The sequence below is a fragment of the Etheostoma cragini genome, chromosome 15 (assembly GCF_013103735.1).
Source record: "Etheostoma cragini isolate CJK2018 chromosome 15, CSU_Ecrag_1.0, whole genome shotgun sequence".
Lineage (NCBI taxonomy): Eukaryota > Metazoa > Chordata > Actinopteri > Perciformes > Percidae > Etheostoma > Etheostoma cragini.
In genome coordinates, this window is record NC_048421.1 from 18,930,669 (window position 1) to 18,947,220 (window position 16,552).

The window sequence follows — 16,552 nt, forward strand, 5'->3', positions numbered from 1 at the left end:
GTCAGATTTGGACAACCATCGGTTGTAACACATTCCAGTTTGTTCCATTTAAGTCCCATTTTGCCAAGAAGCCAAGGAAAAAAGTTTGAAATTGTCTGCTTTGCTTTGCAGCTGAATCTCCAGGTTTCCCACGATGTCCTCAACCCTTTTTTTCTCTGGGCATATTAGTGCAGCAGAGTCCACCAAACACTCTTTAATACATCCCCCTTCAGAAAATGGCTTACTGTTTTTGGTGACCTTGTGGGATATCACAAAGCTGGTCTTGACTGCTGCATCCCTGGATGTGCAACGCTTGGTAAAGAAGCCTTGTTGCTTTTGCAGTTTAACTAGCAAAGCTTCAGATGTCCGTGGCCCCTCTGTTGTATTTCTTTGCTTGTTTAGTAGTAGTAGTAGTAGTAGTAGTAGTAGTAGTAGTGGCGATTCAAATTTAAATCATTTAACACTGCGATCTATTCTCCGCAAACTAAGCACAAGGCTTTACCTTTGACTTCCTACCTTAGCAGTAAATGTTTGGTTAAAAACTTGGGCCACTGTATCGACCTCTATCAACCTTTTCGTTCCCATGAGCTGACATTTTGGACGTACAACAGCTCATTCACGTCCAGACTAACGTCTTGTGAGCTCAGTTCGCGGCTCTCCAACACATCGCAGTTCTTGGTCTACTCATTTTTTATTGCTACTTGAAACCAGAAAAGAAGCTGAATACGTTCGCACCAAAAGAACAAAACAGTCCCTTTTAAAATAAAAGCAATGCAGTTGTATTCCATGAATGATGTACACTCATTTACGTTTGATTGCTAACTTCCCATTGACCTCACGTGGATGGGTTAGGGTATTTTTCCCCAACATTAACCAAGAAGATGTCTGTTTTCCATAGAGGCAGTGGGTCAAAAGAATAGTACATGGGTAGTACAATAACAAACAACTTATTTTGTCATTTAGGTAGCGTTGCCATTTTACAGTGATGAGTATATTTCCTCCAACACTGTCCACCACATATAGAGCGATACAAGTCCTGTCCCCTCTTGGCTTTATCCTCCCTAGATCCCGGAGGTCCGACCTTCACTATTGGGAAGTCTGTGTGGCTGCTGTGGGGAATTGTCTTCAACAACTCAGTCCCCATTGAGAATCCAAAGGGCACCACCAGTAAGATCATGGTCCTGGTCTGGGCTTTCTTTGCCGTCATCTTCCTGGCTTCCTACACAGCCAACCTGGCAGCCTTCATGATCCAAGAGCAATACATCGACACGGTCTCTGGACTGAGTGACAAAAAGGTACAGAACTCTGTCATTGTCAGGGATCGTCCTGTGTGTGTGTGGTTGTGTTTGTTGTACAGCTTAGGAAAAACACAGTGGTCTATTTTGGGTGTGTAAACAGTGCAAGGTAGAGCTATGAAAGGCAAATATCCAGAAGTGTCAATGTCATGGCTGTGACTTCTCCCCTTCCCCGAAAGACAAAAAAGGGGTTCAGAGAGTAAGTGGTGAAATTGAATTACATCCCTGGATTCTTTAAATTGGGATGTCTGTGTAAAGCCAAGGTGTGTAATACACAAGTGGTTTTCTGGGCAGACGATTATAGTTTTTTGGTATTATCTTATGCATATTTGTCTCGCCTGAGGATGTGTTTTATAGCAGTTTTGACAATAAAATCCATGTTAAACCGCCAGCACAAGATCTGGTTTCTAGAATCTTTGCTCGCAGGCAATTTGAGGGATTAAAAAGGCATTTGAGGAAAAGCACAAGCTGTCCATAGTCATTACAATTCTGGCAAAGTCACTTACAACTCTCTTCTCATTATACATTAACTTTGCCACGCAGAGTAAGAAACAGAACCGTTTTGACAGTGAGTCCATAGATTATTGAACAGCATTCTGCATGGCAGCATGGAGAGAATGCAGGGTGGAAGTGCTTTTTGTCCCGCTGTGCAGAACCCTTCAGGTTAAGTAAATGTAAATGAGGTACAAGATGAAGCCACAGAGAGTGACCTTGTATCAGAGGAGGGAGAGATGAAGAAGGCCACTGCGTTGTGTAAAGGGAGATGATTACCTCATCCCCACACTTCACTTATAAGTCCTTGTGATGGGGTAACCCATCATGTTAACGCTGACATTGCCGAACCTTTCTTAAATCTACTACTACATCCATGTATTACACTAAGGTGTATGGAGAAAATGTCTCAGCAACATGTTGTCAAGACATAGCAAAGTAGCTTCATCTAAGTAGGCTACATGGAGGAATAACCGCCGATGTTTACGTTGTTTTAAAGACATCCTGCAAATCATCAGTTTCCTCTCAGTACCACACTGTTTTTGTAGCACTGCAAAACTTTTAAGAAGGAAAGTTGTAGCAAGTTTGGTTGTATAAAGAGACTTTGACACCACAGACAATGAGTTACACCCCGTTTCCTTCCAATAATCCACATTGGTTTCTTTTAAGTATGAACACAATCCCTCCCCAACACTTAACGAGTGGGTTTAGTTGGATAAATCCAACCTTAACCACAGAGGTGGTTAACATAACTGTGGATCAACAAGGTCCCATGGGGATCTCCTAATGTTGAAAATCCATCCATCGCAATTTCAACAGCAGGTAAACATGTCCCGTAGAACTCAACAGAAAAACATCTCTAACAATGACGACTGTCTTGGAGACCATGAGTGATATGATGGAACAGCATAAGTTATTATATCTGGAAAAGCTTAACAGGCAAACTTCATATCCTTCATTGAGATGATCCTGGAATATACAAATACCGGAATTGACAGAATCCTGAAAGAAAGTTCAGGAGGTCAAATCCAGCCTTCAATTCTCTCAAGCCCAAATTGATGACTTGAGAGAGATGGAAAAGAAAGTTGATTCATTTGAATCACAAATGCAGATTATAAACTCCTTAAACAAAGACATCTTATCCAAACTGCATTAGTTAGAATATCAGAATCAACGTCTGATGCAAGAAAATGATCAGATGCTGAACAGAAGGTCAGAGAGTTTTTGAAAGCCAACTGAAAATTGATCCATTAAAATTGAAAAAGCTCGCAGCACTGGAAATATGAAACAGAACTCAGGAAAAGCAAGACCATTTGTGATGAAATTTCTAAGTCCCAAAGACAAAGGCAAGTGCTCATTTCAAGAATTTTACAATGTATGTAAAGAAGAAGTTCTCTGAAATTCTAAGGAATAAGAGACCAATCTGATGCAGATGCTAGATATTTGTCTTCACAGCAGTTTACAAGAGCCTTAAAATAACTTATTTTAACCAACCAATAGTTTCCGTACAAACTGCCTATGTAACTACCTAATATTTCCTGTGTTATACAGGTCTGAAGGCCTATTATGAAAAATGCTTGTTTTTCCTTTTCTCTTTTGTCATGTTGTCTTGTGAAGACTCTAGGCCATGTCACATGAATGTATACCCTTAGTCTGTTAATGATGGTGTTAGTTTATACTTGCATGTATTATGAATCAGTTTTTTTGATTTGTGTGTAATTATTGATACACACATACAAATTGTATTGATGTGATTAATGGCTGCCTGGAGAACGAAAACTTTTGAAGTCTCTGGAGTGTTTCTCCTTCACATTCCCTTGAAAATAATATGTTGTATCTTTTTGCGTGGTATGTAAGGTGAAATGTCAAAACAAAGAAACAAACAAAAGATGGCAGATCAGGAAACACTCAAATACTGAAAATTTATACAAACTTGACCTCAGGAGAATGCACAAGGCGTAATATCAAAATTCAAATGAGGTATGGTTCATTTTCAAGATGTCCAGATGATATTGCCTCTTTTCTTATATACAAACCTGAGCTCAAACTGTCTCTCTGCTAAGGTGCTGAGAACATATTTGCATAAGGTTAATGAAAAAGTCCAGTTTTGTCGATTGCATGTCCACCCCGTTCACTTCCTGTCCTCGAAGCTAATTAAATGTAGAACTGCCAGAAGCAAAAGGATAAAATGTTCATTTCCTACTGAAGACAAGGACATTTGGATTTCTTTGGACACAGTGACTGTTTGGTGTTTGTGTTGTAGAGTTATATGTGTAAATTAATAGAGCAAGAGGTGATCAGGATAACTAGCTCAAAGGCACTTTGGAGTTGAGGCAGAAGTCACAAGGTGGTGAATGTCATTGTATAAATATCTTATCTCAGAGCTTTTTTATCGGGGCCTTCCAACTTGTGCGGTGCTTCTCAATGACATAAAAGTGCGCTGTAACTAATCACTAAACGACTATGTGGGTGATGGGACAAATATGGGACTGAATATATAAAATATGATATATTCAATAACATGTGCAGTCAATCAATTTCACAGAACATTTTTGTGATTATCAATCCTACCTTTGTCAACAGTTTCAAAAGCCACAGGAACAGTACCCTCCATTCCGCTTTGGTACAGTCCCAAATGGCAGCACAGAGCGCAACATAAGGAGTAACTACCCTGAGATGCACTCCCACATGGTCAAATACAACCAGAAGGGAGTAGAGGATGCCCTTAACAGCCTCAAAACAGCGTAAGTGTCAGCCAAGGCTCACAAAAAAAATTTACAGAGGAACTGCGAGCTAAAGCAGAGCCAAACCGTTACATAATGGCAATTTTAGTAAAACTAATTTTCTTTACCGTGGCAGGAAACTGGATGCCTTTATCTATGATGCTGCTGTGCTGAATTACATGGCTGGCAAAGACGAGGGCTGCAAGCTGGTGACCATTGGCAGTGGGAAGGTGTTTGCCACCACTGGTTATGGCATTGCCCTGCAAAAGGATTCACGGTGGAAACGACCCATCGACCTGGCACTGCTCCAGTTCCTGGCTGACGGTAAATTCTTCTTATGTACTGTATATTTAAGAGATGCTGAATATCACAGAATATTGCCAGTAATGCTATAATAACTGGAATCGCATATTCTCCATAAACTTGAATGAATGGATGAAAAGAATGACAAAAGGTCTAATGTATAAGTATAGTATAATGTTTTGTAATGATACAATACAGCTTCCATAGCTAAAGAAAACAAGAAAGCAGCAAAGGGGGAAATGGGTATAAATGTTGGATAAAGAATATTATTAAAGGAAATGCATTTCAATAAAACAAGTTTCCAGAGGGGATTTGAAATGTGTCACTTCTTTTGCTAACCTAAGCTCCTCTGTTGAGTTGTTTTGAAGCCTCAGGCAAAAGTCTGGTCAACTTTGGCAGAAATTTACAACCGATAGTAAGAGGAAAAATACAGCACATTGCATAATATGTCACACTGAACCAGACAAAATACTGTGATATTATTAATTCTCACTGAGATTGTCAGTAGCAAAAGTGTGTGATTTACACAGAACGCCTATTTTATTTTTGGGAACAAAGAGTGAGACGACAGCTGGAATACACACACAAAATACTCCAACTAAAATAGGTAAAATATTTACTATTAGCACGGGGCTACCTGGGACATCAAGTGAACAGATCATCAGTGGCTTTACAATGAGCATGACTGCACAGTATAGTTGTTGCCAGTAGGGCTTAACGATGTTGTATTTTAGCATCAACATCGCAATGTGCTCATAGTCACATCGCAGGACGTTGGGATGTTGACGCTAATTCTTTTTGCTACTTAGATAGAAAAGTAAACTTTCACCGTTCTCCTTCTACATGATTATTACCATCCGACCCTTCCCCTTTAAGACAGGTAGCCATGTGGGCAACGTGTGTATGTGACATTAATCATTTTTATCTTCTATGTAGATGCACTCCCCTACAAAATCACCACAGTATCAAGAATGATTTATTATTTACAAATTGTAATATTTATTTCACCTTTAAAAAATTTGTTTCTTTTTTCATATCGCAATATATATCGCAGAGGGAAAAAATATCGCAATGTCAGTTTTTTCCAATATCGTGCAGGCCTAGTTGCCAGATACAACATTTCCTCAAGATCTTAGTAAACATGTTCCGGCTGGCATTAAGTTTCCTCCAAAATCGCAGTTGTTTTTGTTTCCGACTTGTAGTTCTGGGCGGTATGACAAAAAATTTGTATCAAGGTATTTTTTACAATTCTGGTGGCTTCATGGTATATCACAGTATTTTCGTTTTGCTTGACTGGGCCTGTATATAGGTTAATGATGTATTCTACTGTGAGGGGTACATAGATTATACCGTTTTTTTTAAAACATCAAGTTTACTCAAATTGATTACTAAAGGGTTTGCCTGGTTCCACAACATTATACAATGTTAGATGAAGGAGAATGCATGAAACAGTTTACCTCTTTAGTGTTTCAGTCTTCAAACCAGTATGCATATAACTGGTGCAAAGGATTCAAAAGTAGACATACCAGAAAAGAACAGAAAGCCTTTACTGTCAATGAAATTAGGATTCTTACTCCTGAACAGTGCAATAAAAGACAGAAAGAACATCACAAAGATCAAACTTAAACATCCACAGCCAAACACAGGCGATTTTAATAAGAGTTTGTATAGCCTCATTACATGTAAACATTAGAGTTATGGATATGACTTACTATAATACGATTAAAGATAGAAGTGTACATAAAAGTATAAATGTAAACACAAACATCTATAATGCAAATAATACAGAAGTTTTGTATCAGGGGTTGTTTTTCAAGATGGGATCCATTGCCTTATACTAGTTTTTATGTGCAAATATGAAGCGGCAATTATTTGCCCCTCTCTTAAAGAACTGCTGTCAACTTTAATAAGTCAGAATTGATTTTGGATTCACTAAATCTTAAACTGAAGATCTGCTTAACCTTGTTCAGTTGTACCTGGGGTGCTTGTTATTTTAGAGGATTTCATTAGGCCATGCAAATGCATTTCATGTTAGGCTGGACAGTGTTTCATAAGTCACTCAAAGTCCCCAAATAATACTAGTGCGATGCAAATAAGGCTCAAGTCTGTATTCTTTGCTCCTCACTTACAGGTGACACACAAAAACTGCAAACCGTCTGGCTCACAGGCATCTGCCGTAATGAGAAGAAGGAGGTGATGAGCAGTAAGCTTGACATTGACAACATGGCTGGGGTCTTCTACATGTTGCTTGTGGCCATGGGCCTGAGCCTGCTGGTTTTCGCTTGGGAACATCTGCTCTACTGGAAATTACGACATTCGGTCCGCAAATCAGAGCATCTGGACTTTCTCCTAGCCATCAGTAGAGTAAGTAATTCCTTTATGAAATACTGCAGACATGCTGCTACATTACAGCCCTATTTTATTAACGTCACACAATATTTAAATATGTGGTCTATGTCATTTAAATGTAACTGCAACAACGTGGGCGGTACATCTTGTGTCATGCCATTAACGCTTGACAGATTTTTCAGCTGTTAAAGATTTGCAATTATCAGTACGGTGAAAGGATTAGGTCTCATTTTATAGTCTCCACTCAGTTGTGTTGCAGACAGAAGTTTCAGAGGATGTTATAGTTACTTATAGTCACGGCCTTGCTGCATAAATAAAAAATGCTATAAATAAAAGTCTGCTATCTCCGTCTGAGGTAACCTTCAAGACTATCAGACATGAAAAATCAGCACACAACTATAATAGGTCAAGGCCAGCAACAATAAAAACAGAACCTAAAATCAAATAAGTTTAAAACAATAAAAGGATTTCATGGATGTTGTGATGGCAGTGATTCCTGAGTAATTGAATTTAAATTGTTCCATTAAACCTTCATTTGACAGTAGTCAGACATAAGATTAGATATTCCACACAGATTTTAAATAATACTCGTGAGATAAAAACGGAGAAACTAATGAGTGCATGATCTGCAACTCATGTTTAGGTCTGCGCTGTTTTTAAAGATCAGGCTGTGTGCAAACATTTCAAACACACAACTACCAGAAACAAATGCATACATTTGAGATTTCACAGAAATTTACCAAACGTAATCCCTTTGACTTAGGGCTGCACGATTATGGCCAAAATGATAATCACGATTATTTTGATCAAAATTTTGATCACGATTATTCTCACGATTATTTGTTGATTTTAACTAAAAAAAATGTATTGTCACATAGGCTATTTATAACTGCGAGAGGGAGTGTGATGAAAGCCACTCACAGAGAGACGGCTGACTCTTTATGAACGGGTCCAGCACAGGACAAAGGGCGGATACACACATTGTGTGTATGAAATGTCTGTGTCGTCACTGCGCTGCATTTTTATGAACTAGGATTTTCCGGCCATGGGTCACATCTCTGGCCCAGGTCCAGCAGCTCCGTCTCACAGGCTGTTCTGCCAACTGAAGTTAGTCGCATTCAATAACTTCTTCTGTGTTCTTTGCCGTGGCCGCTGCGATGGCAGTTACCCGCGGCAACACTGGTACAAATACAGGTTTGCCCCTCACACTTAACAATAAGCATTTGTGTTAATAAAAAATTTAAACTGTAGACAAATGTCAGAAGTGTGGACCGGCGGCCGCTGTGTGGAGAGTAAGAGGAGAGAGAGCAGAGGAGAGAGCCAACACAGGCACGGCTTTACAGAAGAAATGGGCCATGTAACGCAAAATGAAACCATATCCATATAAACAGCATTGCAGCGGATGCGAGGACATTAGCACCGGTGCGTCCTAGAGGAGCTAACAGTTAACAGACGTGACTAGCACTGGTTACTGCTGTTGTCTGAAAAACAACAGACGGGACAAAATGTTGCATTTACTGGTAAACTGGTAAACCTTGAGACCGACGTATAACCGACCGCTATCAGTTGAGTTTTCCTCCCGTTACTCTGTCCTCTGTGACTGTCTACATCTAGAAATTAAGCTGCATGGGGTGCAGGGAACTACTTTGACTGGCTCATGAGCAGACAGTGGTTACGGAGCGGGAGATTGGCTTTGCAAAAAATTCTGCGTTCTATGAAATGACGCTTTAAAAACTAAAATCGCTCGGTCGCGCAAATTTGTTTGTGGGAAGTCAAAATTGTGATCGCAATTAAAATTTGATTAATTGTGCAGCGCTACTGTGACTGTAGCAAAAGATGATTGAAAACAGTTCAATAGATTGTTGGTTCCTTCTGGTATCTGATGAAGTTTTAACATAATGATTTTACCCTTCTGTCTTTCTACAGGGTATCTACAGCTGCTTCAATGGAGTAGAGCAAACTGACCACAATGGCAGTATGCAGACTTCGGACGTCACTACCAACTACACACAAGCCAATATGCTAAAGATGCTGCAAACAGCCAAGGACATGGTGTCCTCTGCCAGAGTGGAGAACTCCCTAGACAACGCCACCAAAACAATAGAGAGCTGGAGCAGGCGAGGGGGCGACAATGTGCGGCTTGGCCTGCCACCCAGAGTGACAACCACAGAAATCACTCATGGCCGTCTGCCCTATATCTCCAGCATCACAGACAACCACTCACCATACCCTCAGAGAGCACTCACACCCACCTTTCCAATTCCTTATGGAGACAGCTCTACCCAGCCCCTCCTGGATAAGCCTCAAGTGGTGACCCGACCCCACCAGCTCCGCTACACGCTGCCCAACCGCAACAGTCAACATGTCTTAGAGAGGACTCTGCCTATCTCCAGCCTCAGCAGTCCTCATATCGCTATTCGGGACCCTGTTCCCACCAGTTCTAACCCCCACCACAGCAGCAGGCTGTATGTGGAAAACCAGGCTCGGAACCCCACGTCCCCTTTTGTTTCTTACAGGGAGTTACAGGTGCCCGATATCTACGTGGAACACAAAGGGCCGCTGAGGAGGAAGTTTAGCTACCCCCCTGACTGTGTGACCCGGAGAAGGCGCTCCCATAGCTATGTGTTTGATGCTGCGAACCCCAGAATGAGAACTGACTATGATGAACCTCAATCCTGCCTTGCTGAGTTAAGGGCCAATCACCTCCTGAACAACCACGCCCCTGTTGCTGCTGCCATGGCCTGCAATGCAAGACACTACACAGGGGGAAGCGCAAGTTGCAACTCCTGTATGAAGTCCTATCTGGAGCCTGAAATGGAAGACGTACCACTCTTGGGGAAGGACAAACTCAACCGTCGCGCCTCATTCCTCAAAGCCACGTGGGGCAACGACAGGATCCATCAGGTAGATGAAACAAAGCCCTCCACATCCTCCACCCGCATAGACATGCCTGACCTGTTCCCTCGGGTGGTAGTGGCCAACCCAAAGCCCCACAAGCTATACGGCAGTCTTGGGCACAACCTGTCCTGCTACCCCTTGGCTGCTGAGCCTGCCTACTTGGACCCAGCCCACATGGGCTCCTACCCTTACAAGCAAAAGCTCAAGTACACAGAGTCCACCCGGCTGCCCTCTTACAGGGAAGCCATCCTGCAGAATGCCGCTGCCCTGCGTCGCTCCTCCTCAACAGTGGTGCACAGACACTACTCCACTTATTTGAACTCGTACACAGACTTACCAGTGTATGTGGGGCCAATGGCCCATAGACCGTCCCAGTTCTATGACAGTTCTAAGGACATGTGCCACTTGTTTCCTTGTACAAGCCACTGCCCAGATAACGCAGCAATGCTGCCTCGTATGAGTGACAGGCAGGTGGTTTACCACAACAATACGTTTGGGTCCTACGATGGCACAGGAAACAGGGAAGACCCAGGCTCTGGGAGCAGAGAGCGTAGGCAGGTGTTGGTGGCGCGCAGAGTCAAAAGTCCCTATGTGCCAAAGCCCTGGGGGAGGGTGTCCAGCCTGGAGTCTGAGGTCTGAGCCCCCCATCCTTACTGGACCTCCACTAGGCTCTCAAACTGAGCCCCTGTAATGAGGTACATGCCTGGGGGTAATACCCTCAGCCTCTGGTTAAGCAAAAATTAAACTCTACACCAATAGTGTATTTGAGAGTGTTGACTCTCAACTATCAGTGCAATAATATATTGGGCAGCGACGTGTAAAGGAGAAGACACTGACAAGCAAATTACTGCTGGGACTTTGTAAGCCAAAATTAAAATGTAATAAAAGAAAAGGCAATGTTGAAAAAGTATTTATTACATAATAATTTATCCTGTTGGTTGTTATTTAAAGGATTTTTAAATGCTGTGTTGGTATGTGAAAGAATTCTGGGAGACAATATACTGTAGCCTCTCAATCTGATTATGACTTGAGACATCTCATTTCTCATTTTTTTCAAAATCATTTAAATACGCACCATTTCAACTGAGAGATAAATTATTAGGATAATTTTGTGATCAAAACCACCGACATGTTGTGTGTGAATTTTATAAGTCCACACCCTTGGTTGCGCAGTTGCTCTAAGGCTTTCTGCTCCATTGGTCGTTGACTGGGATTTAATAAGGGAAACCCATACAAAGTATCACATATATCTCCATTGTTACACTTCTCTTTAATAAAGAACCAGGTCATCTCAAGGGCCTTTTAGAATCATCTGTCATTTCAATCTGTGTGTTAAACATGCTCTCACATCATACAGCGATATAATGATTCTGACTATTGTTCACACAATCTATTCTTTTAATCTGCCAGCTCTCACAGAAGTGGAGTCTCCTTTATAAACGTGGCATACCCCAAAAAAAGAAAACGTGGCCGAAAATGTGCATACGCCCTTTCCCACGCAAAGTTTGTAATTTATATTTTAAAAAAACTTGACTTAGATGGAAATGTGGTGAACTGAAGTCAGACTGCAGAAAATAAATGTGGGAATGACAATTACTCGTAATATTTATAAGTATTGATGTCTCACGCACATTTCTTCACTGCATATCATCAACTGTATCATGAAGATTAAATATAGCAGTGTTATTTGCGCTTGTACTGAGTGATACTTGTTCCATAAAACACCTTGTAAAATTCCACTCTAATCAAAATTCGTTCTTAATATTGGATCGGCGCTGTCTTACCGTCATATTGTCCGCAACAAAGCGCAGGTGTAGGAGATTGGAATACAGGATAGCATCAGTAACTGCAAAACACAGTATAAAAAACTAAATATCTGTCTTTTATACAGTGCATATATCATCAAATGTCAAAGTCTGGAAGTTGTAAAGCTCTCGCGCAAAAATGTGTTTGCCTTTTTAGACTTTTGTTTGTTTGTTGGTTGATGCTGTGATTTAAGCAAGGTGTCTACATTCACAAATTGTTGTAAACATATAAATACTGCGGTGACCCGGCGTGAAGAACAAATGCCAGGCCATTAACATACTGATTAGCATTCATGAGGTGCTTTGCATTGAATATTTATGGTTACAAATGGAAGTGTACAGGGCGGGATAAGAGGCTGATTCACATACGCACACTTCTGGGTAATCTTTGATTCAAGAAGGGAACATGCTTACAGATGTGCGTACGCACTAGGACTGGGTTCCTCGACACATAACATTCTATCCGTGTTTACTATAAGGCCTATATGCGAGAGTACGTGTATAATGTCTTGTATCTCAGCTGAGATAGACACATTAATGTTACCCCTGCAATGTTTTCAATTGCACATTAGCCTAGCAGCTAGCAGAGTGTCCGGTTTATGGCTTTATCCCGATCATATGGCACAGTTGAATTTCAGCATGCATGCAGGTTTCGTAGCCCAAAACAAAGCGGCTTATTTTGGTGGAGAAAGCAACAAATTACCAAACTGCAGAGTCGCCCTCTGCCTGCTCAGCTGCTAGATGGGCTGCACTCTGGCTGCAACATATGTTGTAAGGTTTAAACCAATGTTTTTTCAGGGGTAACGGCTTTCCCTTTACTGGCAGTATTGACAATAGATAAAGCCACAGTTTCTTGAGAATCTCTAGCTTGTTTTTATATTTCAGTGTTAACTCACTTTTCACCAACTTTGCTAATTCTTTTTCCTCTCTATTCCTCACAGCAGCACTCATTTTGCCAATTTTGGCTTCTGGGCATCCGTATAGTTTTACTAAGGATCCTACGCACTGTTTTATAAATGAGACCCCAGATGATTATGTGAATAGGTTATTTGTTCAGTGTTGATCTTGAGACCTTGGGCACTATGTCCTCCAACAAAGTACCTCTAATCATTAAAAGGAACAGCCTACAGTGAACTTAGATGAAATAAACTGAACCCACCAATCCACTTGACATGCAGCAGAAAGCTCGAACAGATAAGTTATGCATATTTAAATCACAAAAACACATTTGAAGCAGACAAGCGGTTCTTATGAATATTTGAGGTGTTGATAAGATGTAGAGGATAATCATCAGTACATGGCTATGATCTTCAGATTGGCAGTGGAGCAGCAGTGTAAAGCATAAAGTGGAAGCTCAGCAGTTTAGTTGCAATCATGATACAACAGTAAATTAAGCTGTCACATTCACACAATGATTGGAGGTCCAACATTTCTCTAATGCTTCCAGTTAAGGCGAGTTGATGTGAACGGGACTACCTAATCTGTTGGAGTTTCCTGTGAAGCCAATATTACAGAAAAATATTCTGTATATTGTTCTTTGTCCGAGGAAATAGTCAACAGCAAGTGTACAAAACAACCTCCATGAAAAGACTGGTTACAGTTAGCAACTGATTAGTGAGAGGAAACAGGAAAAAAATAAAATTAATTCAGCGCATAACCCTCAACATCAGAATCAAAAACCAAGAAGCTTAATGTTGGTCTGTCACCACTAGAAAATTAATTCAATTAATACCAAATATTGCACTTACATAACAGCAGCATAAGAGCTCTGACAGCCACAAGACACCAAATCAACTAGAAGCAGATCTGTCGAAAGCAACATAAAACAGTAGAGCTGGGCGATATGGAGAAAACCAAAAATCGCAATATTTTGGACCAAACACCTCAGTATCGACAGTGTTGACTATAGGTGCATAGGTAAATTAAATGGGTAAATTAGGACTGATCACAGCAAACATCAACAGCTTGAAAACATCGTAATGCACTTAACACAACCCACAGCCAACGGAAAATTAGCTCACTAACAACAACAAATACTAAATTAATCCCATGGCAAACCTGTCCGTTCAAAGCAGCAGAAACAGCCAGAAGCGTCAGCAGCCACTTTTACAAGCACTTCGACATTGGCTGAGATTGTCTCCCAATTCCATGCTACATATTAAATGTATACAGTAGATCCTTACCTTGTTGAAGTGAATCAGCGATCGTCAGGGTATTAGCTGAGAGTTAATTCCGGAAAGCACAACTTTGGCTCCCAGCTGCATGGACGGGAAATAATATAAATAGTAACCCAATATTATTGTAAGTTATTATGTAAACTCAACTGGCTGTTTTTACATTGTAAGCTAAGATGAAACAAATCAACAACCACCTGGAGTGCAGTGCCAAACCAATCAGGCCCTTATAATTTAATCAGTTTTTTATTTTTTATCACTGCACATATTCACAGCATTAGAGCATTATAATGCACATGCCTAAAACAACCCCAAAAAATTGCTCAATGCAACCACAATACATACCCTTACAAATGCTGCACATAGATGTAAAAACATCAGCTTTGGAGCAAATATTAACAGCCAGCAGAGGCATACATTCACAATAGGACTGTTAGCAGCTAGGGCTGGGCGATATAGAGAAAATCAAATATCACGATATTCTTGAACAAATACCTCGATGTCGATATTCCAACAATATTGTCTGGTGGACTATTGGTGCTTTAACAAAATGTTATTTACACAATGAGATTTTTGATAAATATTCTCCAGAAATGATGAAATGACTTAGAGGGTAAAGGCAAACAGCTCAAACAGTCTGGTAAGTTCAGAAAATGACATCACTTTACTTTAACGCGGCTTAAAAAACAGCTAAAGACAACACTTACCATATTATGATATTATGACACATCCAAAATCTAAGACAACACCTAGTCTCATATCACGATATCAATATAATATCAATATATTGCCCAGCCCTATTAGCAGCACTCACTTGTCTTGCTGAAGGAAAACAATCCCTGGCAGTTAACTTTAAGAAGAAACAATTAGCTTCCATGCTGTATAGTCAGGAAACTGCAGACAGTGTGCATCCCACAACACCTGTATCACTCCTCCAAAAAGCTGTAATGAAGCAAAACAATGGGACTGTTATAATATGCAAACTTCTTTAGCAAATGCTACACAAGAAACATTTTAACATGGCAACATTGTGAGCGGATTAAATAAAATAGGTACTAATATAAAACTATCATTGATTGCTCTCATGCCGCATGTGTCTCTCAACACAACATCAATCCGGTGTTCCGGTTTAACGAGAGTCCATGTTAACTGGCGACCGTCAGCCAAAAGCGTCTGTTGTTGTCGTAGTGACGACAGCTGTTGAAAACGGGAAGAGAATACGTAGCTGTCCGCGTGGATGACTTTTTGTTAAGTTGTCATTAAAATGTAAAACATAACGACGTGTACATTATCTCTCTGATTTGTCTTTGGAGTCTAGTCTGAAGAAACTTGTCCGTCGCGTTTGGAACGTGACTTGCTGTTAAGGAAAACAGGAACACAGCGTTGCTCTTCCTGTTAATGTCTAGAATACGTTTTATTAAATACACCTTTTCGTCTTCAGAGCCTGTTTGAGTAAACACATGTCACGTAGAAAAGTATTTAGCCCTTTTAAAAGTAGAAAAAAAATGAATAATGAGTCACAACTTGGATTCGAACTCGTAGCTGCCGTTGTGAGAAAATGTATAAGACTCACGGGCCCAACGCAACGCGCCATAGCATCGTATCTGGAACTGTTGAGCATGGTCTCATATTAACTCAAACGTCACACAGCGTCTCTGAAAATGAAGAGGCAGCCAGATCAACTGGTGACCACACCACACTGCGTGCAAATAACTCACACGTTTTCTTGCTCAGAAATTGTCTTTATGTTGTTTGATTCCCACAAAATACACGCCTTGTATGTTTGTCAATTGTAAGCACGTTTAAATCCACCTGAAACTCAAAGGTCCATCTCTGACACAACAAATAATAAATAAACATGATTTCACATACACGTGTGTGCAGGATGAATAGTACAGTACAGATGAAGAACAGTTAGCATGGACAGCCCTCGGACAGGAGCGCAGGCAGCCATACTTTAAGTCACTAAGTGAGATAAGGGTTATGAATTTCGAAGGTTTTTTTGTAGCTCATTTCAGTCATTTGCAGCTGAGAACTGGAAGGAGTGGTGACCAAAGGAGGTGTTAAGTAGCCTATAACCTCAAGGTTGAAGCTACTAACACAAATAGCCTATATAATGTATATTAAGGTTAGTAGCTTAAGGCTACAGTGGTCACAACTGGATCTGACTGCCTCCTGTTTTAAAGATATAATGTATGAGATAGCTGAGACTTATTATTTGTTTTGTCAGAGATGGACATTTGAGTTTCAGGTGGATTTGAACGTGCCTACAATTGACAAACATACAAGGCGTGTATTTTGTGGGAATCAAACAACATAAAGACAATTTCTGAGCAAGAAAACGTGTGAGTTATTTGCACGCAGTGTGGTGTGGTCACCAGTTGATCTGGCTGCCTCTTCATTTTCAGAGACGCTGTGTGACGTTTGAGTTAATATGAGACCATGCTCAACAATTTCAGATACGATGCTATGGCGCGTTGCGTTGGGCCCGTGAGTCTTATACATTTTCTCACAACGGCAGCTACGAGTTCGAA

General features: G+C 40.7%; 1 protein-coding gene and 1 long non-coding RNA gene across 2 annotated transcripts in view; one reads left to right on the forward strand and one right to left on the reverse strand.

Moving 5' to 3' along the window:
• The window catches only part of grin2ca (glutamate receptor, ionotropic, N-methyl D-aspartate 2Ca), a 76,119-nt gene extending 64,464 nt beyond the window's left edge, over positions 1–11,655 (forward strand). The window contains exons 9-13 of the mRNA XM_034895071.1: positions 1,045–1,274; positions 4,350–4,510; positions 4,626–4,813; positions 6,924–7,156; positions 9,068–11,655. Of these exons, the coding sequence (XP_034750962.1) occupies positions 1,045–1,274; positions 4,350–4,510; positions 4,626–4,813; positions 6,924–7,156; positions 9,068–10,678 (2,423 nt within the window). The 3' untranslated portion in view covers positions 10,679–11,655. The remainder of the gene's footprint in view (positions 1–1,044; positions 1,275–4,349; positions 4,511–4,625; positions 4,814–6,923; positions 7,157–9,067) is intronic.
• LOC117958596 overlaps positions 1,025–16,552 on the reverse strand; it is a 16,162-nt gene continuing 634 nt past the window's right edge. Inside the window, exons 2-4 of the long non-coding RNA XR_004659758.1 lie at positions 14,833–14,960; positions 14,028–14,102; positions 1,025–1,259 (exon numbers count right to left, since the gene is read on the reverse strand). This is a non-coding gene — a long non-coding RNA (uncharacterized LOC117958596). The remainder of the gene's footprint in view (positions 1,260–14,027; positions 14,103–14,832; positions 14,961–16,552) is intronic.